At 38.0% G+C, this 27390-nt stretch overlaps 1 protein-coding gene across 2 annotated transcripts in view; it reads left to right on the forward strand.

Annotated features, from left to right (window-relative positions):
• The first annotated feature begins 1860 nt into the window (after positions 1-1860).
• Positions 1861-27390, forward strand: part of LOC139694572 (aquaporin AQPAe.a-like) — a 300269-nt gene continuing 274739 nt past the window's right edge. Inside the window, exon 1 of one of the 2 annotated variants that reach the window (XM_071593084.1) lies at positions 1861-2394. In XM_071593084.1, the coding sequence (XP_071449185.1) occupies positions 2382-2394 (13 nt within the window). In that variant the 5' untranslated portion in view covers positions 1861-2381. Of the gene's footprint in view, positions 2395-21432; positions 21542-27390 lie in introns of those variants that run through there. The other variant, XM_071593082.1, reaches the window with a different exon arrangement.

The following is a 27390-nucleotide window of genomic DNA, read 5'->3' on the forward strand; positions in this document are numbered from 1 at the left end:
GATATAGGAATTTCATTGTGCCAGTTATATCAATATTTTGTACTGCTGACCTATGAAACCTGAAATCTAAAGCTACAGCTTACTCTTTAATGCATTTGTCTTGTAGAAGAAGAAATTCGGTTCAAATTGCATATGTAAAAAGGGAAGAGCACGTGATAAGCAATACATAAAAGCAACGTGATTGGTTATACGAAGTTCTCCCTGCCATTTTATGCATGGCTCTCATTATGTCTTCCCCTATCAGATTTTATCACCAGTGGAATACATGTCATTCATTCCTTGCGATATTATTGAAACTGACTAAATCTTGGTCCGATTTTGGCTTGGGTCTTTGTCAGTTCATCATGCCCTAAATAAAGGTTATCAATTCTTCTCAAAACAGTCTCTTTGGTTTCATTCTTCATTTGACTTCTTCTTTCCTTTTCTGATGATTCGAACCGTCCATTTAATTCTCATATGTTCTTCTTCAATATGGAAAAATGTTACGTTGTTTCCTTTGCATATGAGTGCACATACCTATAAGTATAAACATGTGAGATGGTGAATTCCAGGGTGGATTAAAGAAATAAAGATTATAACAAGCGTGATAAAGTGAATTGGGTTTTGCAGAGGAGGAGGATTACCCGAATGGACTCGATTTAGAAGAAAGATACGTATACTGAAGAGTGGCGGACAAGTGTATACTTGTATGCTTTTAATTTAAGTGTCGAAGCTCCTATTTTTAGCCTCTTAGTTGCTTATATGCGGCTTGGTGGCTTCTTTTGAAATTTTCCAAGAGTTTTCTTTGGGATGAATATGTTCCAATGATAAATTAATAACAGTAAACATGTGTGTGAATCTAATATATTTATTTTCAGTGCAACAAACTCTGCTGACTTGTATTCTGTGAAAATGCTTCATCTTTAAAATAATTTAACCGCCGATCTTTTGCGGGTGAATCATTGTCTAAGGGAATATGCACATTATCTGGAGTATATGTACGTGGAAACTTTTCTTCCCTGAAAGAGAGCAAATAGGACGGGGAAAGGCAAAATATTGACACTCAAGGAAGAAGAAGGTAGGAAATTTACTTCGGGGTGCGTTTGTGATGAGAGAAGGAGGGCAAGAATCACCAAGGAGTAAATATTGTTCGCCGCTAGGCATTTAAAAGGTCACATAGTGAGCAGACGTTGTGGTTAAATATTAATATTGGAAATAACAAAGAAATAAGGGGAAAACAGACTCAAAGTATGCCTCTGCTCTCAATCACACTCACTCTGCCCGCAGGCATGGGGAAACAAGCCGCGTGAAACGGATTGGAAGAAGCAATTCACATTAGTAAATTAAAGCCATTAGGCAAATAATACGTTTCGCACTCCCAGGATGGAAGAAAATTCCAAGCAACCCGTCGTTAAATGTGTTAATCCTCAAGCTGCTCAGTCGACCCGACTCCTCAAGCAATTGATGCAACTTGTGATTTTTAATGTGGCATTCAATGACGTCCTCCGAGCAACGAATGTGGGTTCTCGATGAATGGCTTTGACGACACAGGGATAATAAAAACGGCAAAAATATCCTGGGGAAAGGGGCTGGGGAAAGTGTGCGGAGGGGCTTGCTGGAACAGGCGGAATAAAACTTGGAGTTATGGACGGGGTCCGTAAGATGAGAAGTGGCGGAGGGGGAGGGAGGTAACGGGAGGGTGGGTTGAGAGGAGTGGTGATGGAGAGGGGAATAAGGTGTGGAAGGAGGAGGGAGAGTGAAAGATATGGTAGTTGTTGGGGAAAAAGGGAGGAATGGGGATGTGGGAGAAGGGTGTGTGTGGGTGGGGGATTTGATACGAGCAGAGAAACCTCGCCTTCCTTGCGTCCGCCTCTCAGGAAGCTGGGTAGTGAGTGCGTAGTCTCCTGCGTGTGAGTCGGCGGACGTCTCTCGTGCGTGCGTGGTGGTTTCGGAACGTTGGAAGGACAGAAGAGGGACCATTCTCGGGGGAGGTCCACGCAAAGCGCACAAAGCCGACACCCTAAGCGGCGGCGCTCCCTTCCTTCAGCTGATACTCGCGACATCGCCACCGGAGTCGCCCGCAGAGGACCTCGTCCGGACCCAGTTTAGCGCACTCACGCTACTTGCGGTCGTCTCCCGGGCCCGGGGACACTATTGGGAAGAGGGAGCGAGTGGGGGCGGAGAGGGCTTGAGCAAGAGGAGCAGCCCTGGGAGAGGAGATTCATTTTAATAATCTGCTTTAAAATATTCAAGCGCCCGCTAAAAGTTATATTCCTCTTCGCCGGGCTCTCACGTAAAGACGTTTATGTAAGGAGTCCTAATAACACCACCGCCGAAAAAAAGGGCTCCGACCAACTTTCTTGAAAGCTTAAGAAGATTCCGGCAGCGAAAGGAAACGGGCCATGGATTCGAAAAGTAAGAGTGAAAGTTTCTTCTTGATTTTTTTTCTCTCTCCCTTCAACCCGAGACGACGTCTCTTTCCTTCCGAAAATGTCTTGTCCCTTTCTTCTCCCCCACCCAACTTCCGTTCCTCCCAAACCCTTTTTCCCAAAGGACTTCTCCCTATTTTTCTGCCATCTTGCTCCACCCTCCTCCGGCCATCCTCCGACCAATCGTACCCGGCTAATCGAATTTTCTGACGGTGAGCATTTTAATTTTCGGGGAGTGCTCGCATTTCTCCTCTTTTTGTTCGCCTTTCCGCCTGTCTTTTGTTATTTTCCGTGGCATGCCCTTCTCTTCCCGCTCCACCTCTTTGACTACAGATGACACTTTTTTGTCCTCTTTATCTTCTTCCAAACCGTCTTCGTTTTTGTTTCCGATTTAAAGTTTTGCCCCAGGGGCTCAGTCGGAATTCACAGTTCTTTCGGCTTCATTGCTCGCAATGCGGAAGACGTGATTATGTATTCAGCTCATCGGACTCTTCATTACCTTGAAAAGGGAGCCGTGGGTCTAGGTAAACGTGTCCCATTATGCACTTTGCACATTTAGAATCCTGGGTGAGTGTATTTTCGTTTGGAGAGGAGTCTCTCTTTGAAAGGCGTTTGATTCCTATGCGTATATAGCTCCTTCCACTTAAAATGCTACGCGATCGATTGTGCAGGAACAAAATTTTTGGAAAGCTATATCTTCTTTATTTCACCGTCATTATTTAATCTAGTGTCTGATAATATTATCGAGTCTTGGCTCGTATGAAGGGACTAACTCCACGAGCTCTTATGCTATCGGTTAAATCTTACTGGTATCTATTTAAAAGAGTTTTTTCTCTGGCCTTGTACTACCTAACTGATACTATGCGATATGGAAAGAAGTATAAATTCATGAATACCAATTTTGGGAATGGTAGCCCAGTTGGTTGAGCGCTATCCTTCTTACCGGAGAGCTTTGGTTTGATTCCGGGTGATGTTGTTAGCACCCCCATATCATCAACTAAGCTGTATGGTTTTGCGGGTACCATCTTCCTGGAAAACAGGGGCCGAGATAAGGAAGGGAACTAACTCCCATGCCTTGATGTGGGAAACTCATAATGGCATAGTATTAGATGAGCTCGACTCTCTCCAGTCAAACCTACCTTCGATTCAATTATTCTGGTTATTTCAATAATTCTCTGATAGAGAAATTACCCGAATATATTACGCTGTGGGGAGAAACCGAGGGAAATGCCTGTTGGTAGCCTCCAAAAATAACTTAGCCACCATCGTGGAGGGCTCTGGACGTGGTCTATCCACTCTCGTAACGTGACGTTATGGCACTTGGGTCTCTCGAAGGTTTAAATACCCTATGTGGACGGGAAGCGAGTTCGGCGTTTCGATGCCCACCCGCTCGATAAAACAATAAAACGGTCTCGTGCCATGGATTATTCCGCGGGCACCCGAAACGACTGTGGGGATTGGGCGCGGGCTGTTGGTCCAGGCTTTGGGTTTGCTGTTGAAGCATTTTTTTATTTCATTAAATCCGTTGATTATAGCTCCGTTACTGGATGTTTAAAATTTGATACCCTGTAATCAATCGATCAATCAATCAATGATTAATTTTTAATTTGCCGAAAGTTTACTATTGGCGAACGTATAAATAAAGTCATTGTATTGATGTTCAAAGTGGATTTTCATGAGCTTTATATTGACAAAAACTTAAGATATTTATGGTGCACCACGTTCCCGAATGCTATTTTTCTCTTCAATTAGTTCCATTTGTTTTGGAGACAGTAAAATTGCTTTGATGCCTGCTAAAGAATGTCTCGATCCGTTTCAACAAACAGCTATTTTGTAGTTATATGCTGAAATCTATTAGGTCATGTAAAAACCTACCCGAGGAGATTTTTTCATAGATTTCTTCTGCTTATTTTCACCATAGATATTTCATTAAGTAGGTGAAGGAATGGTAGCAGTTTTTAAATCATAGTTTCAGTTAGTTAGCTCATTTTAGGGCAATGGACAAAGAGAAATATTCGTTTTACGTTCGAAATGAGGTGGCCGTCATTAGTTATAAATTTCTAATTGAGTTTATCGATAAAATTTTGTATTCTACCTCAGAATATAAAATTGGTGTACTGATTGATATAAGATATTTCCTAGAATACAACATCCAAAATTCGGACATAATTCCAAAATTAATCCAAAATTCGGACTTGGTGATTTGTCAATCTTTTAAAATATCAATTTTATTAATAGCTTTTTGATCGCTTAATCTTCTTGATTTTTGTGTACTTGATATTACTTGACCCTATCCTGTACTAGGTCTTATATTCTTCATAGTAATAAGAAGTAGATACAATGGATACAGCCAAAATGTCTTGATGAAATGAAGTGCCGATTGGTTTGATAAAAATTAACTATTTCGAAATACTGGGGAGATACATGACGTGATTTTTCCTGATATTGAAAGTCTCTTAAAAATGTGAAGTTTGTTTAATGTCAGTTAACCTTGGCTACGAGTGTGAGGTGTATTTTGACAAATTCTAATCCTTTAGTTTCATTTATTCATTTGCGATATTGTGGATTTCGGCCCTATTCATTAGGTGTCTCAGGTTTTTCATTTTATAAGTTCATGATGTTAGCATCATGAACTTGTAAAGCTATTTTAATGGCGTACTTAGAGTTTTATTAGGACTCAGTTCTGTAATTCAAGTGGAGAAGTCGTATTTACAACTATAAAATCCTTTTTTTAGGCTGAATCTGATCCCACAACATTTAAAAGTATTTAAATTCATCAAATTTTGATTTCTCTGTGAGCAGGTTAAAACAAAGACCCTCCCATCTTGAGAATAATTAATAATGACGAGTTTTCGACCATTTATGGCAGATTGTTCATCCCTCTGCACACTCTTGTTTATTGTTTTTATGGATTTGATTTAAAGATTCTTCTTTATAGTTAGTTAGCATTTCTATGAATTCTTTGGCGTATTCTAGGATCTATTTCGTTATCATCGTGCCTATTTTACTATCTGCTCCATGGATGTATCAAGCTAAAAGGAATCAAAAACCTGGGCGTTCTTATGACTTGACTAACTAGTTGCCTAATTCTTGGAACTCAAATATAGCTTGCATCTACGTGGGTAAAATTGCTTTAGATGTACAATATATGCATATAACGGTGAAGTGTAATAAAGAAGTATTTATGGATATTTTTTTTATTTCTGAATTTTTCTCCGAAACTTGGACCCGCGACAGAACGCCGTACCTAAAAGATAAATAGATACAATTATGGGGGTACATGAATACTGCATAAATAAGAAAAAATTAATGTAGAGAGAAATATTTTATGATTCAATCTTTCTTTTAAATAAACTTCATATTTTCTTGTAGAAATCCCCACCATTGTTATATGACTAATAGATACTGTCGCCGCACGCCATAGAGGTTCCTCTATGTGTTTGGAGTATGCATATAGCCTGTATGTGAACGGTGTAAAGGGATTGTTGCTTCAAATGGAACCGCTGAGTGGACGGTTAGAATCTTTTGGCTACTTTTTGCTTTCAACCCGCCCTGAATCTCCTTCTTCGAAAGGCCAGAGCTCGCTTGCCGAGTCGATCCGCTTTGCATTTCCAGCGTCTCACATATCTCTCTCTCCCTCCATCACAAACGCACACACACACAATAACACGCACTCACACTCTCTCTTCTCCATCCACCTCTTTTTTCGATGACATCCCCGCCAAATTGTTTTCGACCATCCCCCTAATTGAATCGCTTGGCGCCTAATTTTTTTTCTCCTCCCTCATTCTCCTGAAGAATTTTTTCCTCTCCACCTCCTCTCACGAGATATGTGATTTGGATTGATGAGGACATCGCTTTCGGGGTCGCTTTCACGTCTTATTTGCGCGCGGGCCGCCATCGCGTGCCCCTTCCCTTCAACTCCTCCCCACATGCCATCGCCTCCCCCCCCCCCCCCCCCATTTCGCCCCTCTCCTTCGCGGGGAGCATCTCTCCTCCTCCCTGGGCGAAGATTTTCAATTTCCCGAGAGGGTGAGTGCGGATGAAGGATGCGCAAGGAGGAAGGATGGAGATTAGAAGTCGGTTAGGGTGGAGTGAGGAGAAGACTCTTTCCTTTATGAGGAAGGGGTTTGGGTGGAGGGCGAAAGGGTGGGAAGGGTGAAAAAAAAGATATGCGGGTTGGGTTAATGGTGGAGGGAAAGAAGAAGCTATAATGTGTTTTAATTCGATTTCATTATTGGGGGCGTCATCTCTACCTCTGCGGGATTCATTTTTGCTTTTTACGGGCGTATTTCTGGGATGCCTGGCGACGAGAGACTGAAAAAAGTTAAAAGAATGAGTATAAATAGTATGAGAATCATTGTCGTGGGTAAAATGTTACTGGTTTAGTTTGCATTAGTCCTTCGAGAATTTATGTTATATCCCGACATAACTGTTACCTTGATGCTTTCCATAGCTTGCCTCCTGTGAATCATGCGCGGCTTCCTCTGTAGTTCTTCTTTCATGACTGCAAACGGTCTTCGCCAAACTATTGTGTTTCAAACTGTGTTAAATTAATTATCTTCTTCCTGTCAGTGTCTTGGCTTTTTTCTAAAACTGCTCTTTGGAGGATAATTTCATTTCCTTGTCTTCTTCAAAAATTACAATTTCATCATTTTTAACTTCATTTTCTCAATTCCTCCTGTAATTCGTGCCCTTAGAGCTTAGAAAATAAACAATATTTGTAGATTTTCTGATAATTAAAGCCTAGTTTTTTTTCTTCAGCCATTGTTGCCCGAGATAAAAATATGTTCACTTATTTTATTCGTCTTCGCTTCTTCTCTCCCTATATTTTTGCTACCTAGGAAACAAATACTTAGAGTATGGGGTAGTAAAACAACAGGTATTATAAATTATACGTGCTATAGATAGGATTTTGAGTTAATGAACCGTTTTGCCAACGTACATAATTTGGAAGGGTTAGGTAGAACTTACTGCTGCTTCCGCTTGAATCGCGGTTGCTTCGTTCTCTATATGTGAATGGTGAATGGTGCTTTAGTGACTGTTTCTTCCCAGGACACTCATGCAAATCTTGTTATTTTACGGATAACCTGAGATATTTAAATATTCTCTGATCATGGAAACTTTTAATTTCCTGGCCCGGGTTCGAATCCAGGTAACGCCTCGGGGTGCTCTCAGCTTATCCCAAGCTAGGTTATTTTTTGATGACCAAGTAATCCTGGGAAACCAGTATAGTTACGGGGAAATAAATTGGTTCCACTACCTTGATGCGTGAAATTCACACAACATAGGACTTCGTATTAGATGAGCCCCTCCAAAACTTATCAAACCAACCTTCTGGTTGCATTTTGTAAAATTTACTTCAGCAAAATAGGTATGCATTAAAATTTGTTTCGGACAAGCTTCTTCATTCTCATTCAAGGTCAGCGATAAGAAGACCTTGTGATGATAAGACTCAGGTAATCAAAATTCAGATTGATTTTGATGTTTGCGTAACGAAAAAAAGAGAATAAGTCATTCAGTAAACAAAGCGAAGGTTGCATTTCAGAAAAGGTGCTGCATCCCATTTCACAATAAATTCATTTTTGGTTCCCGCGAGTAAAATAATGAATCGTATGTTCATGAATCGTATAAGCGTATGTTCATGAATGCCTCGGCTGAGAATATCAGCAAATGAGTAGAGCAACAGCAATAGTTTTTTTTTTAATGCTACCTTCTCAGCAGCACAGCAAGTGAACAGTTATTATAAATGATGATTAATCGGAGAATTATTCTTTCTCATAGTTATTCAAAACTCGTGGTTTAATTAAAACTAATATCAGCGGTGTTACACGCACGACGTTTCGCTCCTCATGTAAATATGATAATGCTTCATTTGCAGAAGTATTTAGCCCTGCACCTAAGGTTTGGACCTAATTATCCAATCTGTGGTAGACGTAGAGAGGACATTCGTAGGGGTGTGTACGATTTTTCTATGATATAATTAGGTTACGAGAGAAAACGTTATTTTAAATTCAAATTTAAATTTAAACTTTTGATGGAGAATCAAAACGTGAAATAGACAATAGTGAGTTTTAGGAGAAGGTAAATGAACTAATTTCTTTATCTGCCTCAAAGTTTCGGGATATATTAAAAATGTATCGCTTCCAATCCAAAGTGGTTTCCTTCCTTAATACTCCGTTAGATAAAAATATTTGTTCACCATTCAATTTCATATTATGCTGATAATTCAATAAATGTGCAATTTTATAAAATTTTTCTAACAGTTCATGTAAAAATGGAATACATAGAGGCAATGGAATAATGAAGATAGGATGGATGGGAGAATGTTGGGAAAGCGGGAGAGAGCGAGGGAAAGATGGGCAAATAGGGCGGCATGAAGAGTTAGAAAGTATGTAAAGCCAAAGGAAAAATTTATTGTAAAAAGTATTGGAGTGTTAAAGGATATTTTGAATCACGTCAAGTCAGGGCTTAGAATTACAGTGGTTTGTAGTGCCAGGGCCCATCGAAAACTAACCATAATTCAGTAGACTACTGATAATAAAACAATTATAATATATGCTAGAGCAATAAAATTGATTTTCTGCAGATCCTTCCTTCTACAGCTGAAATCTTTTTTTTTATACTCTACTCTATTTTAACTGTACTCTGGTTCTTGATGAGGATAGTCGAAAGTAGTCCATTCGAAGCCTATGTATATATGTAAAAAAATCTATTATCCTATAAAAAAAGTTAGTCTTGACGGCGAAGCGAGACTCATTGTAGTGTTTCTTAGTGGGTTGACCTTGTCGGAGCACAAATTACTTTAGTCGTTGGAGGTCACGTTTAAGCATGCACACGCTAACTGTAGCCATTAGACACGAGAAGCATCATAAAGGTTGCATTGTGAACAAGGGTCAAACCTAAGAAAACAAAGCATTTAGGAGTTTCTTTTAGCCTTTGATTCGCGCGTTGACAGGCTCGTATATGGCTCGTGAATGAACGCTGTTGATAATTGACTCAAATTTTTCTGTTGATGGATGTATCCTCGAATTCTAATTGCCCCTCCGTATATCTTTCGGAATTCATCTTCTAATCAAGATGAACTTCAAAACTCAAAAATATAACCCCCAAGTAAAGAGAAGAAATCACAAAGCTACCCATTCATGAACTTGCTTGTACTAAATACCCTCCCATTGTTTGGGAAGAGGTTTAATTCTCGTACGTCTTTGGGACGGCCACACGCAATGCTTAGTTGCATGCGAATGAGCTTAATCTCTTGAATGATTTGGTGGTCAAGGCAGTGCATGCGAAATAGGCATGCTGTCGGTGCCATTTCACATTCAACATTTTCCATGGTTCTCATATTCTGTGAAGACCTTTCAACAAACTGTTAGGGTGTTTTTGCATTAGTGTGATATTTAATACCATCTTAATATGAGTCGGTATCCGTGACTGGCTTCCGGAAATATATTCGGTCACGAAATTACTTCTGCTGAAATCAAACCTTATTGAGCATTCATATATACGATATTTCCATAATGTTACCACACAAGTTAAATCGCAAACGATGCGGTAAGAAGGCTCTGCTATTCATCTTGAAGAATAATAAAAGTACGTTGAACCTCGAATATGATTTAGGCAAAAAAAATCGTAGTTTTAAATTTGGATTTTTTTTCATATGGCACGAGAAACTAATGCATAAACATATATACATATTATTTACTTTTTAAAAAAAGTTGCCAAGCTTAATGAAGCGAGAAATTGAAGGTATAAGGTAGGTAATTTATCGGTTACGGCTACAGACCAAAATGATTCCACTACCGTCTCTGAGAATAGACGTCCCTACGTCTAGTCAATCACGGAAAATATGGTAAAACGTACTCTATATCCCCAAGTCACTGAAGACCTATCAACCATAAAATAACTATGAATAAAGAATGCAAAGGGATCGTATTTTGGGTTTGAACCCAGTTCATTAAGATCATCCATCAGTAACAAGAAATGTTTCTTCAGGTTTTTTTTGTAGATATTTGTATCCAAATACTTCTGCATATATCCTGACACTTAATAAATTTCCATCGCTTCAATGAATAAACATTTCTCAAAGGATGTGGTTTGAGGAATAAAGTCAGTCGAACAAGGTATTTTTCAATATTTCAATCGCCTATGAGTAAAGCTTTGATTTACTTGTGACGTAAAGTACAATTTGACTAGAAAAATCCAGTACTTAGTTGCTGTATATGTGACAGATACATTTTTTCAGTAATTCTGTTCAACGCCATCAATGAATTTTGAGCACCCTGACCTATTAGTTTTTTGGTGATTCTATTTTAGTCGGGAATCGACTCACGGGAGAGGAGACCTACGAGCTATTAACCGAACGATTTAAAACTAGGATGATATCTGGAGGTCTTGGGGGACGTGCCTGAGGCCCATTGACGTAGAGCGATTTAATTATTCGCCAATAATAACTGCCCTGAGCGTCCGTGGGCCCAGTTTCTTTAAAATGACGCACCTCTCCCACTACGTTTCTCCTCTTTGGCATCGGTTCAATATTAGCCGTCGAGCATTAAACTCATTGTGGGCGGCCGCTAATAAAAGGTATAAATACACTCAAATAAGTCTCGTTTTCTATCGACTGTAATACGGGTGACGTAAGTGAGTACGTATGATCATGTGACGTTTTATTTTTGTGAGGTAGTTAAAAGGTTGGGCAAGTCTTTTAAAAGTGCCAATTGCGCGTGTCTGTTAGTTAAATTGAGTATGCAAAACGTTAACGATAAATCTACAAAATATTCCGCATTTTGTGCTTTCAGCCAAAGTAATATATGTTATAATAGTAATCGTTTTTTTTAATTTTTGGTCTCATTGTACGACATGCTCGACATGAAGAAAGAAAATGCAGTTATCTTAGATTACCTGAAGATTTATAGCTTCATCCAATCCATCCACATACTATAAGATTTTCTTAAGACTACTATTTTCCTAGGATTTATTAAATATCGTTTATTTTTATAATTTTTCTTTATATTCCGCACGTAGATGAGGTTTGGTCAATATTCGTGACCATTAGAATTATCTTCGTTGTTGCTGATGGGGGGATATATTGATTTATTCCAGAAGCAAATTGAAGGATGAGGTCCTTACTGAATTGAAAGTTTATTATTTGCGACATTTAATTAGTCTGATTAAATGAATTAATTATATTAACCCGTTTGCAAATTATTAATTCGGTTAATGTCGAGAACATCTTTCAGTTCCTCGTTAAAAATGAAATTTTGAGTTCTTCCAATTGTTTCACGTTTTACGATAGGCCATTTCTGTCATAATAAGTTTTGAAAATTCGCTTCTACATATATCTCTTGTAGCTTATGGCTATCACGTGTGAACGGCGGCGGGGTAACGTCCTCGTCTGCCATTCCAAGGGTCGCGGGTTCGATTCCCGCCTGGGTGAGTTTCCCTCCATCTAGGGCTTGGGTGTTTGTAAATGTGTCCATTGTTATCGTTGTTAATAGTTCGATGTAAAGGCCAAAATGTGCTGTTTTCGGACTTATACTGAATAAATAAATAAAAACTATTGATTTTACTCTCTTCGTTATTTTATCGGATACATTTTAGGTATTGAATATACTTAAATTAAGGTGTATTTCAAGATATATATATATATATATATATACATACACACACAGACTCGTTTAGATCTAACTCTTAGCCTGAGCATATGAGATCGAATGGGTGGGTCCTTATCTCTGAAAGAGGATGAGGTTCATTTGGCGCAGAACTCCTTAATCTACGTGTAAGTTGAAACATTGAAGTCAATCCGCAATTGTTGACCACTTGAAAAGTACAATTAATGTATACGTATGTTTCCTTCGCCAGTCTTTTAGAAAAAATCTATTTTTACATAATCACATCCGCTTTCTCATTCAGTAGCATTGGTCCGTCTCATTTTTTACATCGGCAAGATTGTGCTAGAAGCTTGTGGCCCCCAATTGAGTCTTGATATCAAAACAAGGTCAATGTTTTTTATTCTCTCATATAGTCATTTGGAGTGGACTTTTAACCGTCTGGTGGGGTCAAAACACTTCCTTCGAAACGTTGAGATAACACAATTACTGATTTATGAATTACTACGGCCGTCTTAGGCTTGACGTTAACGTTTGTGCTGTTCCTGGACTTCCCATTTGAACAGTACCACCCAAGAATATTTAGAATCGTATAATGGACGTAGTTTCAAGCAAAACTTTTCAGGAGATATTTGGTAAGTGGAAGAGGTTAATTGGTCTAAAAAAAGACCTTTCCGTTTGGGAACCTTTTGAACCTCTTGCATTTTGAATTCCTTCAGCCATTCTGAATATGTCGGTAGTTTCGGCTCCATTGTTTTGAAGTGAGCTCTCCGCAACTTGTTTATCATCATTATTATTCATTGGTAATTTCAGTTCGAATGGAAAGGTTAAATTTTTATCATAATAGAGGGACATGGAGGAAGAATATTTGCCCGCACACAAGTACGAAAATTATGGTAGAATTCCAAGTTTAATGAATTGATTCAATGAAACGTATCTTGGGACAAGAGTTAATGCTAATAGGATAGCATATGAACTTTTAATTATCATCTGTGAACCACGCACGATCCACTTTACAGTGAATCGTGCGTGATTACAGATACCTGTTAAGAGAAATGAACAAACAATTAGTGGCCTTTATTCGACTGTTTGAACTTCTTTTGCAAAAGTATTTCCTATTAAAGTGATCACCATATATTTATTCAACGGGGACGGCTATTTTCCTTTAATCATTTCGATTCCAGTCAAATTAAAGACGAAAAAATAGAAAACCCTTGAGTATTTGATAAGTTCACTTTTCCATTGTAACCTACACTGGTTTAACACAGTGCACACAGGTTTTATTCCTTAGATCATTCAACTATTTTGGCTACTTTATTTGTAGACATGCGTTTTTTTATTATTGTCGATTTGGGAAAGTAAGCTGCTGACCTCAACTTCCTTTAATATTGACCTCTTCGCATCATGATGGAATAATTACTGGGAATTAATTCATTACTTCGGTTGGAAACTTGTTCATTAATTTATTCATAATGTTCTCTGAGCAAAACTCATCATAATGTGTCATTGATCCAAGAATTGGTCGTTGCGGCGCTCCAAACCTTTTTCTCTCCACCCATATGTTCTCGCCTTACGGTCTCTTTGAAAAAATTAAAATCAGCAAAAGTTTTTAAAATTGAATAATAAATTGGAAAATCACTTAAATGTATTTTTCTGAGGGTATGAATGGTTGTTGAATACAAAGAATGTGAGAATTTTAAAAAAGTGCTCTCATTTGGATGTATACTATACGATACTCACCGATTGGAAAATTACAAATGCCATATAATCAAATGAGCTTCGCGCGATGAGCTAGCATGAAAAAATATTCCTCATTTATGTCGCAGTAGGTTTACTAATATCATTTTGATGGCTAAGTAAAATAATAATTAAGCATCCTGAAAATCAGTTGAGATTCCCTAATCGTTGCCCTCGGCGCAAGACTAATATGAGAAAAAAATCTGAAAATATTATACAAATTTAGACCGTCCGGAAGTACGTCCCGAATTCTGGCCACTAATGGAGAGTATATCTCAATTCCAATCCAAAGTGTTCTTTACTAAAATCAAGAACCTTAGATTATGCTTGTCGGTGTGAACGTTCGAAATATATGCTGACTACTTAATCCACCTTGCAGGTCATTAGACATCCGAACTGGCTCCCAAATTCGGATCCCAACCAAAATCAAAGACGAAGAAAGTCGTGGCCATGTTCATGGAAGCGCCATTAATATTTTCCAGGTCTTTTTATATAATTTAACTACCTCTTCTACCGTGGTCCCATTTGAAGCATTTCAAGTCGAAACGTAATTCAGTCCCAGTTATCTCTCATACTTTATCAACCTTAGGAGATCTGACTGCTCTTCGATTTATGATCCGGGAGGAAACGATATCTTTGGTACAAAGAGCTATGGCTGAGAGAATCAATTGCATGTGGGAGTGACAGGAAGAGATGATCTGTGGTTTCGAGGGCTTCAAGGAAGGAGCTGCTGCAACATTAGCAAAGAGTTTCGTCATTGGGAATGAACCGCATAATTCAATAATTTTTACGTTGAAATTACGGATCAGTGATTGTGTTGGAGTTATGGATTCGAATGATAGAATCGCGCAAAATATAAGATTAAGTTAAAACAAAGATGCATTTGGTTAGTTAGAGGGGATAGGATTGATGGCAGGGACCTAAAATAAAGATGTCAAGAAAATTAAATAGAAAATTTGGTGTTGAACATAGTTTTTTATCGTTCTGAAAATTGCTCGTTTAGGAAAGAAGATGAGCAAAGTCCGATGGTGGCAGAGATATGGAGAATAAGGATCAGGTACAGTGGGCAGAAGATCATGGAGGGCAACTGACGTAATCCTAGGCTTGGAAAGGAAAAAAAGAGTGCCGTTGGGAGAAAGGCCGGGAAATGGAATGAAGAGAATTGCTAAGGCAATTGAATGTTGAAGACTGATAGGAAAGGGACAGTTGGGTTAAGCGGGTTGATGGAAGGACAAGAGGAGGCATTTTCAGCAGCAAAAAGTGGGATAGAAATCATCGTTAAGACAAAACATGTAGTGTATTGTAAGTGGTTGGAGTAATTACCGTAGCTTTCAACAGGGCTTGGTAGTTTTATTTAGGAGAAAACCTCAACATTGACTAATTTTTTGTTTTGTTTTGGACAAACCCTTGTTTTAAACTCAATAATTCTTAGTAATGATTGTAACGAACTTAATAAAATTTAACGAAGATATATCGAGTTTCACACCAGCTTGCGTTGAAGAATATCGACGTTTCAATGGCTGACTCCGCCATTGTTGGATTGAAGCAATAGAATTAGTTATCCTAAGTGTAATATTAATGTTCTAAACGCTACCCGGTGCAAAACTCGAGAGATATACGTGTATTCCGTTCCCAAGAAAGGCTCTTTCTGTTTTTAATCCTTAAATTCTGTAAGAATAAAATTTAATAATTTGTGGTATTTCATTTGAAGAGGGAAAATGAAGGTTTCGGAAGTATTCGTTCACAGCATGAATGTACACATTTTTGGTCTTCAATACCATCTAATGCAAGTAGATGGTAAAAACGTTTCCAGGAAATAACAATTGATAATGATTAACTAAACGTATTTTAGCTATCCGTCTATATGATGACTAATCTCAATCAGCGTGTGTGTGTATATGAAAATGATTAAAACTTATCTTCTCACCGACTTCTGCCATTATCAGTACTGCCGTACGATGGACCAACGACCGGAATTTTCCGTTCTTCTAGATTTGCCGTAACTATTGACCCATACTATTACAAATATGCTTTTCTTTTCCTCTGTGATCATTTTATGCTACTGCTGCCTTGACAATTATATCTATGATTAAGATCTTTAACCGATTTAAATTTAAACACCAATCTTACCGTTCTCATTCGTTCACCGATTAGCAATCTTAACTCATTAAATTTGGTAAATTATTTACTATGGATTCACCTTAGTTTGAATTAGACTAAAGTAGCATAAAAGCACCTTGTTTTAGCCATTTGTTACGCGCTTCCCTTCAGAGAGTAGTTTAAACGTTAATTTACTCTTGACTTTTTGAGTTCATCATGGTTAGTTTCAAGTGAAAACAATGTGGAAGAGGGCGGGAACTCAGTGCTCATCCATTGTTTATGTCTTTCTCCCTCAATCACCACTTCATTCGATGCCTATATTGATTAAAGCATCGCTCTGTTTTTCATGTAAGGATAAAAATAAGGTGTTAATCAACACAAATTTTCATTTGAAATATTACAACGGCGTACGAGTAATTACGACTGGAAATAATCGATTATGGAACTACTATGTTCCACCGCCCTTCGGAAACAATTTCAAAGTCGCCAACCAGAAATTCATTCCAATGAGAAAAACCTGAGTCAATGTCGCCGGAAACGTCAAAATTGACGTTATCACGACCAATTAGTGAAAAGATATTTTACCCAAATGTCGAAATCGATTTTCATTTAGCCTCCAGAAATAGTCACAGTTTTAGACCCGGCTTTCCATATTGATCGCCCATCTTTTCACACTTTTATGAAATAAATTAAATGCGTCGATAATTTTTTTAGTTTTATGCCTATATTTAATTTGAAAATGGATGACAAGGAGGGTTATGCTTCATATATCAGGCTTTAATTGTTGTCCGTAGTGAGGTAAAATCATATCATTTGCAAGTAAGTAAATTAAATGCATCACATTTTACCTTGCTAAAAATACTCTTGAGTCTCACCATATTATTTCCCTTAGGCCTGGTATATTTGAGTTCGATTTTCCTTTTTTCGTTGCTAAAAATGTCAAAACCCGATTGTAGTCATTAATATATTTCCGAGTTTCATTTTAGCCCTTATTCATTAGTTTCATCAATTTTTAAAATAAAAGTTTAGGAGTAAAATATTTTAAAATAAAATTGTTCAAAATAAAAGTTTAGCCTAGATTCGTGATTCCTTCAAATGGCTTGACTGTCGCAGTTCCATATTGCTGAAATAGAAAAAATCCATAGAAAAATGTTGCGTATTGCCCACGTTTTGTTAAGATTAAGATTTTGAAGAAGTTGGATGTTGAATGTACGATAATACCAACTTAAAATTCTGATTAAAGCTGTTACTTCTAGATATAATTAATATTTTGTCACAGTAAAAACCTTTTTAATATCTACTCTACTTGTATTTATAAACGGTAGCACATATAGATCACAAATGATTCTTCTTTTATGAGAATTTCTGTGAGCTTCTATCCGTAAATAACATAACTCTTGATTAAGACGGAATTAGTATGATCCTCCAGTTCGAAAAGCACGCACCCTAAAACGCTCAAAACTACTACTACTACTGCCGTTTTACTAGTTGATTCCCATCGCGAGTAAGGTGAAATCTTATAGGCGTCTCATAGAGACAATATATTTTTGACGAAACAAAATTATATGCACCTTTGTCGTTTTATACTATTGTCCTACCAATATAGTATGTAATCACGGAATGGTGGCGTAATATTTGGTTGGTGCTGTGTCCGTATTTTACCTTTCTACATAATATTAAGGTTTAAACCATAAACACAGTAATCAACCCGAAGGTCGGTTTTTAGTAGGTGATGGTATAGTCCCAGTACTAAGCCCTATACGGTGTGTGAAATTCACACATCAGGGTAGGGGGGCCAGTTCCTTTCCCTGTGCCGGTTATGGCCTCTCAGGAAGATCTGGTACCCGAAAAATCACTTTAACTTGGGTGGAGCTGCAGGTGCCCAGAGTGCCTTGACCGGGAATTGAACCCGGGACCCTCCGGTCAGCAGTCCAACCCTCTACCCACTGGACTACCGCGACCCACTATTAAGGTTTAAAAAAAGTCATTACTTTTTACTAAGGTTCGCCATTGCAGTCCATGAAATTACATTGTTCTGTCAAAATTTCAATAGGGTACAGACTTTCTGAAAGTCATAGGGGCTTCTTATAAAGTCGCCTGAAAAGCTGCGTAAGTGGCTAGAGGCATATTCATATATTACAACAGATCAATAAAAGTAGGTCAGATAATGTCGTTTCCCAAATGTATAGATTAGATAGAGTGATGTTTTTACCGAAGTGAGGTAGGTATATGATTTTCTCGCCGATATTTGAGATGTGTGTCCGTGTAATCAATTCAACTTATTACATTCTTCCGTTACCATTCGAGATTTGTGTTTTGATTTTTATAATTTGATAGATTACATCCTATGTAACTATTCCTCATGTCATCATGGGACCGCTATCTGTTCCCTTTAAACACCTCTAACTATCGTACTGCCGACCTAAATTGCTCTCAGTCATTTCCTCCTCGTTTCTCTCTGTATATATTGTTTTCCTTTTTTAAGAGATTAAAATAATGATTATTTATGTCATCGCTGTGTGTGTAGCGTGAATACTTTTCTCAAATACATTTTTTCAATTGAGAGGATGATTGAGAGAAGCTAAAGTGGATTTTAGTAAATTATGATTGCTTCATGGTCAATCAGTAGCACTCAAAAACTAATTGATTATTCGGATCAATCTCAAAATATGACAAGAGCGACAAACATGAAATTCCTGCTGAATGCCTCATATTATTATTTGGGATCATTACGGATGGACGTTAAAAAAAACTCGACTTTATACCATTTAAGCGCGTAAAAATGTTTTCAAATCAATTGTCAATTGCTCCTGAAACAGGAAAAATATAATTGGACAGCGATTGAAGCTGTTAATTATTTTGACGTAAATTATTCAATGTACTGAAAACGTTATGAAAATATTTAACAGAATAATTTCACTGAAATTATGTGTTGGAAGTTTTGTATGGCAATGGCATAATGCATTCGTAAACATTTGCTTTAAACTGCAAACTTTACTTTTTGAACACCCCGTTTGTAATCGCAGTAATTTATAATTAATGAGAATTAAGTCACACATGAAATTCTCTCCTCCAAAACAAATTAGTATCGACTCATTCGATGAAATAGTGCCCGGTTATATGCATTTTAACGTACTTTTTGAGTAGAATTCCGTGGATATAAAATCATCATCACGTGACTGTAAAAGGCCATTATTTTATATTATTCACCGATTTTGTCGATTTTCCTGTTATCATGCTGAAGTAGTGTTTGTTCCACTTGCAAATTTTCCCATTTTCTCGTGCTCTCAGACATGTTAGAATCATTAGTTGTCCCGATAAAATTCGATTTAGCGTCCATGCAACGCTTTCACGACAGGCTCTGTTTTATTTTCAAGAGTTTTTGTGATAGCGCTTTCAAGGGCAAAGCAGCAATGCAACGCGTGCACATCCTGGCACCATTAGCTGAGCTAACAACCTCCTTTCATCGCAGAGATCGGACACAGAACAAGAATTCTTGTTATTACCCCGATCGCCAGGCAACCTCGTATCCTTTCTAAACGTTTTATCGGCTTTGTTTTATTTTTTTGTACACGCCCCCCGTCCCCCGAACCGCCAGGGGCAGACGATATCGCAAAATTGATCGTTCTTCGATCCAGCCTTGATCGTTTCCACCGACATTTTGACAATACTTATGAAAAAGTTAATTTTTATGGAGATAGATTCCGATAGGTTCCTGTCGGGTCCATATCGTCCATACATTCGAGTGAATAAATTGAGATTTCATTAAGTCCCCCCCTCTCCCAGCCTCCCTCCCATCTCTCTCCATTTCATCTCCCGGTCTTGTTTTCCAAGCACTTATTTTCGTTTCGAAGCCGGCGCGGCGACCTTTGTTCGGCTTAATTTTCATACCTCCCGTCCCTCTGCTCTTTCTCCGGGGGTCGTAACAAGCCGTTCATTGTTGACCTGCTTTCGCCAATTAAGCGTGTAACAGTGCAATGATGATGACCGAGGGGGCCCCCCCTCCCACCCCTTCATTTTCTCTCCCTCCCACCTCTCTTCTCTTTCCGACCGCCTACACCCCCTCCCCCGCGCCCCTGCCACCATCCTTCGTCCTCACGATACCCACCCTTTCCCTCGGTAGCATGCCGGACCGAAATGAGAAAAAGGGTGGGGAGGGGAAACGCATGCATATGGAATCGCGCGCGAATGAATAAAAAAATAAACTACACGCCAGTACGGTTCATCTGGCGCCTAGTGGATTGCAAAAGCCTCCATTTTCTCGGGGACCCTGTCGCGTTGTTCATCCTCTCGGGGACTGGCAAGCGGAATGCGTCGGACAGCTCGTAACCATATGTAATTTTTTTATCCCCCCGCGCTCTCTCTGTCCTCGGCGTCGTTTCACAACCCCTGCCGACGATCCGCGGCAACTGTGAGCGGCTCGGAAGCTGCATCTGCCGTCGCCGCCCGCCGGCGCTCCCTGCATGCGAGGCGCCGCGGTGGAAGGGGCGACGAACGTTTCCAGAGGCCATATTTGGTCCATCGGCCGACGTGTCCTTGTCAGAATCGATCCATCCAGTCACTCAACCCGCTGCCGATGAGCGACAGGTCGCGGACGAAATGGCATTCATATTTTACACGCTTCCAAAGAAACAATATATGCGGGGTTGAGGGAGGGTCGAAAATAATCAATACAACAATTTGTCCCTATCCTTCACCAGCAGCACCTAATATCCGGAACGATAATGGGCAGCGTTAAGAACGGTAGAATTTATTTTCGGCGGAAGGATTGTCGAGTCTCGATTCCCAAAATTTTCCAGTCGAATGATGCGTACGGGTTTCGAAGCTACAGGGAATGAGTCAATCAAAACCCAACAAGTGACGGTCACATAATAAAACAATTGAACGCCGTTGGGTATCGAATTCGTATGGTGATTAGCATAGTGACCGTTCCATTTCCACAGTGATGCAATTTTCAATGGTGCCCCGATGCTATAATATGGGTGACAGTATATCGAAGACTCGAGAAAAATAAAGGCTTGGTGGTAATTTTCATGTTATTAGTATTTAGGTAATTGATGTATGGAAAATAATTTTCATATCTAGTAAAAATTAGCCGTGCTGAATCTTAGCAAAACTGGTGAGGTACCCTCAAAACATTTTAGCCGTAAAATTCTCGGATTTACCAAAATGTCCGCGTGTTTTAGGCAATGAGCGTCTATGACACTGGGTACTTTTTTGATAAACAACATTACATGGCAGAAAATTATCCTTCGGAGTCTATTCGCCATTTTTTTCCCCTAAGGTGTTTAATGTACTCTCTTCCGGAGTGTGAAAATTTATCCCTCCGTGAGTCCGGAAGGACCGTTTTCCTCGTTCTCGGTCTCACTTAATGGGGCCCACAGGGCAACTAACAAGGAGGAAACGCACAACAGGAAGTAATGGGACAGGATAAGGCTTGTGAAAAAGTTGGCCGCAGCTTACAAAACTCGCTTCTCATGAGTCATCTGACAAAATCTTGGTCTGGAGGGAGGCTTTGTGGCGATCGTGGTTAAAGTAAATTGTGCCGGCTGGGTGTTAAGGTGTGTTATAGTGCATGCGAGCTGATCTGTAAGAGGAGGACTACATATAAAATGGAGTCGTTTAATACGAGCGATGAGGCGAACTTGACGGAAAACGAAAGGGATTCGGCGAAGCCGTGTTTCGACTGTGAGTTCTAAATGTTGGTTCCCGCCGACTCCTTATGGGCTGTCGTTTTAGTGTTTAGTTTATATTATATGTTGGAGTTATCCTGCTGCCCACCAGTCTCTTCATTCCTTCTTAATTACTTGCGCGGGTGTCCCACCTATAGCTTTCGTCTCTCATTTCATCCTTGGCCTGACTGTAATTCTATTTTTCTGTCGCAGTCAATTTATATCGTCACATTTATATCATTTCAAATATCCTTGCCTCTGATGCTTCTATTTTTGATATTTCACAACCACAGAAAAGTAAAGTTCGTGTATATATTTTTCGCACTACTTTCTCATACCATGAGTTATTACCACGTGGCCCAAAGATCAATAAAGAGGACTATTTGCAAGTTCAACACCGTTTGCGTGAAGAAATTCTAAAAAGAACGCACGTATTGGGGCGAAACAATTCATGCCTTTTGCACCACCATGGTAATGCACCTTCTCACCCTAGTCACTGCTTGCCCGTGAATTTTTGGCCAAAAACGACAGCGATTAATGATTTCCCTTCCAGGCATCGCTCGTATGACTTTTGTCTGTTTCCAAAAAGAAAAAGAATTTTAAACTGCCTACGTTTTACAAGCATAGATGAGATTAAAAATACATCGCTGAGAGAGCTAAAAGCTATACCGAAGATCGAGTTCCAGAAGCGTTTCGAGGATTGAAAAAAGCGCTGGTATAAGTTTATAATACATAATGGGGACAAATTAGAAGGGGAGAACATTTATACAGACGAATAAAAAATATTCTTTCCAAATAACTCCAATTCCCGTTACTAATCGATCGCACGTCGCACGTACCTTTCGGATTTAGTATATTTCTCTTGCAATTGAAGCAGGTACCTCGAGAGCTTGTTTTCAAAAAGGGTTTTCCAGTTTCTTGAACTTACAAGCGGAGACTACGTTCCGTCCCTTCGCAGATTTGGTTGGATTTTTTTGTATGAGGCAGCGTGAGGAGTAAGAATACGTTCGTAACTGTATATGCTTAATTTCAATGAATCCATTTGTTGTTTCGGCTGTAGGTTGTTACTGACAAGCCCTAAAGAGTATCCCTTGGAATCCGGTATCCCGCTGGAATCCAGTTTCCCATTGCTCTTGACGTAGAGCTTGATAGTAGAAAATTAGTCTTTTCTGTATTCGCCAGAGATGCTTTTTATTTTAGCTGATAGTCATTTAAATACAAAAAAAAATATTGTTATCATCTTATTATATTATTGTTAAACATAATTGTCACTGATTATCACATTCTGGTTATTCGCTTCACTATCAGTGAAACAAATAACACATTTGAACGTTTTTCCAGCTTAGAGGCTTTATTCTATAACTTCGTATACGTTTATGCTCTGTGTCCCTCGTAGTTGGGTAAACGAAATGATAATATTGCATGCTTCGATTCGAGATTTTGAATTTTATCATAGCGTTAGCAATTGAATTGAACAATTGGAAGCCATTATCGGTAATTCTGTTCTCCACCGTATATTTCTTTGCTTCAGAATTCTGTTATTTTGATTGAATTATAGGGATGGAATAACAATTTGCAATAGTGATTAAAAAAATTATAAATCGAATGTGTTTGTAGATAAAATCCTTTTCAAAAAGAAAATAAATAACTCTGAGAAGTGGAGCCTTTACCAGAGTTGTAAAGTTCTAAGCCACAGCCTTTGATATAGTCAATCTATGAAGTAACCACTTTAATCTGGTATCTACCGAAATGACTCTGAGCCAATTATTTTTTTTATGAAACAAATAACTATTTAACCGAACGGCTGGTCAAGGGTCTAATTTACGTCTTGCCTCGCTTAAAATATCTGTATTTAACTCTCTGAGTGGGGTGTTATTCCTACCTTACGTGTGTTATTTTTTAGCATTTTGAGAGATGCTTAGTCAATGATCTGGAATAAATCGAGTTTATATTTTATTGCCGTACTCTAAAATTAAAAATTAGCAGTGATATTGTAGTACCGGGCTGCAGAAATGCAGCTGGCACCGACCTCGATGAATGCATTTGGAATGGCGTCAGCCTCATTTAGAAGCTCCCTTTCCTTACCAACATCCATGTTTATCCTTGGTCAGTGGATATCATTATCCATTTTTTCTTACTTTTCTGGCTCTCCAGCCAACATCCCCAATCGTAACATACCTTGGCAGTGGGCGATAAATTATGCCAGTTAAGATGAGGGCTCAACAAAAGTTACGCTACAGAGATTCCGGCCGAGGTAAGTACGTGGATGGTCATATTGTACGTGCATGTGGATCATCATCATTGGTGCGTAAAAGGATGGGTTGGTTTTTTGTGCCAAGTTAGAGTAATTTTGATGTAAAACATTCACCAACTTCACTTTTTCGAGGCGAGATTAAAATCTAGGCAGTCACTTTTCATCAATTCTTTCTATACGATCTGATAACAATTGAAAACGGCAGATGGCATGCATAAAAGTATTACTTTGAATTGTGAAGCTTTGCGTACGCTGAGCCCGAGTGTTGAGGTTCGATATATCACGATCTACCCGTTTCATTTTTATAACAAACTTGCTTCCTATTCTTTCACTACATGCAAGGTATAATAGTTATCATTAGCTTTCTTTTATAGAGAAAATAAAATGAGAAAGCTACTCTGTACGCGATAGAAGTTCTTAAATTTGTATTCTTGAAGTAAGTGAATGGGAATCATTAGGAATAAAATATATGCTTATATAAATGGACATTTTGGAGACCCTAATTGTCCATTAAATTGACCTGTAATGAAATTTTTCCAATCCAATCTTGGTGACAGTTTGATGAAGAATATCTCTCTTTGTAAAACATCAAAGTGAGCCGCAAACTGCCCCATGTCATGAAGAATATAGACCAGTGCATTGTGATCAATTGAATGATCGTAGCTTTTTCAGACAACCTTTGACCCCCAAATAATGATTTTATTATTTATTTTTATCATTTTGGCAACATTAACTTAATTATTCGAGACTTAATGTGATTAAATCGTGCCTTTCATCATCAAAAGGATGGCAATGAACCTGGCAGGTAACGAAATGAACAGAACTCCTGTGATTTAGAAGCGTAAATCACAACATATGGATAAATGCTAGGTATATATGAAGATGCCTTTGCATCTCCCTGGTGCAATATTCCAGGATAGAAATAATTCATTGCTGGTTATGCAGGTAACAGATAAATGCTAATTGCAAATTTCCAAACTTGATGACATTATGATAAACCTCTTGACTCTAGGTCTGCAATTGACTTTGGATACCAAGGATAATTTCCAGATATTATGATATTCATAGCGTAATAGAAAAATCTAGATAGTCTGGAGCCTGCGTGAGGCTTTATTTTTATAAATTTTTGTTTCGAGCACTTTTTTATGCAGCATCAAAGGTGGCAAAGTGCAGTAATTATTCATCTTTGGTTATCGTGAAGAAATAATTGGTGAGATCGAGGACCTCATACCCCATATAAAAGCTAAATGACACAGTTGGATAATTTGGGACTCTAAGGTTCATGCACGTTTCATTTTGACAAATTTTAATTAAAATCATCATAAATCTGAAACTAAACGAGTTGTCAATTTACTTTAAAATAAAGGAAAGGTAGGGAAAGCATTATCTATTATTCTTCGATTCGTGAAAAGTCAAGCATTGAAGACTAAGATTGCCATTTGTCTCACAATCGGCATATTTCGTTTCAAATATGAAAAAGTTATGCAGTGTAATTATATGCTCCTTTCGCCAAAATGAATCTCAAAATACAAATGTGGCTCAAGAAGAAAATTAATATAATTTTTCCTATAGTTTTTAAATAATATCAGTTTATTTGTACTCATTCATTTCGTCGCAGTATTTTCTATTATTATTTCCGGTTAACTTATTTTTATTCTCAATTTAAATTCTATTTCTTTCTTCCATTTTTCTGATCTTTATGTTCAATGGACGTGGATATTATTCATTTTCACGTATTAATTACTCCATTCTATATTTTGATGACATTTATGTGTGATAGTTTCTTGGAATCTTCACTTGTTTCATTTAATCTCGGGCTCAGACGTCAAATGCAAATCAGGTTAGACAAAGGAACTTTAAATGAAGGAGTTTGTAGTCAGGGAGATAAACCCGCTTGGGAGCATTATTTATGGGAAATACCCTACTTCCTTCAGTGTACAATGAGAATGACCACGTCATTATATTTAACTTGACCGAGCACGTCCAGAGACTTTTTCATATTTACTTCATCAAAGTATATTTTATAATTATTAATATTCCTCTACTGTAATATGAATGATTTATTCCGTAATTTTTCAATGATATATATTGAATCACATTACTCAAACCGTAGTTTCGAAAGTAACACTGAAAAGCAGGGTTAGTTTTGCATGAACACATTTATCTGGTGCTTACCTTATTATTATATTTAGAGGGGATTCGTCTTTCCATAGTTTGACCTCTTCTGAGGCGTTATAATGTGACCCAAATTTATACAACACCTTCCTGATGTAATAGGTAGGTAATATCTGTTATTCTCTGTGGAAGTGAGTTATCAACTCACCAAATACGAGCACGTTATTTATTATGAAAAACGTTGGTGTATATTTTATTGAATCAATGTTTTTCATTTAAAACTCTTTAACCAATGAGGCAATTGAGTCATGAAAATATTACCCAGATGTTATACGGATTTCGGTGAGTTTTCTTCATATATATCAAAAGGTAAATAATATATTTAATTCAGAAGAAAAAAAGTTGAACAAAATTATGCGTAGATTTCCCAAGCATAAAAATATTCATATTTAAGAAAAATATAATAATTCTGTTTTATACAAAAAACTATTTAATTACAACGCCTTGTGATGTTCTGTAAATGAATGGGATAACGTCTCAACGGAGCTCATCTGATAGTAGTTCAGAAGTGTTCAGTGAATAATAGTAGGTATTAACACATAGTTAAAAGGCATTCATGTGAGTGATCAAGAATTCATTCCTGCTCCGATGTCCATTGTCAATACCAACCGCAATATTTGTAGAGATAAAGGTTGAAGTTGTTGATTCCGCATGCGAATTCCTAATTTTAGTATCTGGCCTCATTTCTGGTTGACCTTTAGCTAAGATAACCCAGGGTCACAAGGCGTTAGTCAGTTGCTCAGTGAATTCTGAAAGAGTATTCTTTTCGTGGATGGAAAGTCTTTGATATTCATATTCACTTAAAGGATATGCAAGTCTCCGAGGAAAGTCGGTTACTAGCAGTCAGTGCCAAGAGATATGAAGAACAGTACGTTGGCCTGGGTAAATATTAATAATTATCGCATCAAATACCATTGTTTTTAATTTTAATTTTAATTATTGACGTAAAATTCTTATTTTATTCAAATATTTACTATCTAGTATTAATAATGTAGCCTCCATCCATTTGCTTCTGGATTCTTAACTGTGATTATTGTGTGATTTGTGTGAATGGTGTAATTTTCAAACTCGTAGATAGTCACTTAACTTTGAGAAATGTTTTTGTTTATGGGAATCCAGTTTGGGCATTTCCGATGGTCGTATCTTTCCAAAATGTTCGTTCTCATTACCGAAATATTTAACGATAACGTTTTTAGTACTTCCATTGAATTTTTGGTTTTATCATCTTCAGTTTTTCCACCCAAGCTAAATATTTTACTCATTTCCTGTTGAAAACTTTGCGAAGAATACTCTATTGATTCCAAAAAGTGGATCTAATTTTAAGTTTAGGAAGAATATGAGCGTGAATAGCTATCAATTCTGACATTTAGTAGTTAAAACGGACGAATCGGAGAAGGAAAAGGAAAGATTTGAGCCCATCTGTTTATAAGGCTACT

This window comes from Hetaerina americana, unplaced genomic scaffold (assembly GCF_022747635.1).
Source record: "Hetaerina americana unplaced genomic scaffold, ioHetAmer1.1.p SCAF_50, whole genome shotgun sequence".
NCBI lineage: Eukaryota > Metazoa > Arthropoda > Insecta > Odonata > Calopterygidae > Hetaerina > Hetaerina americana.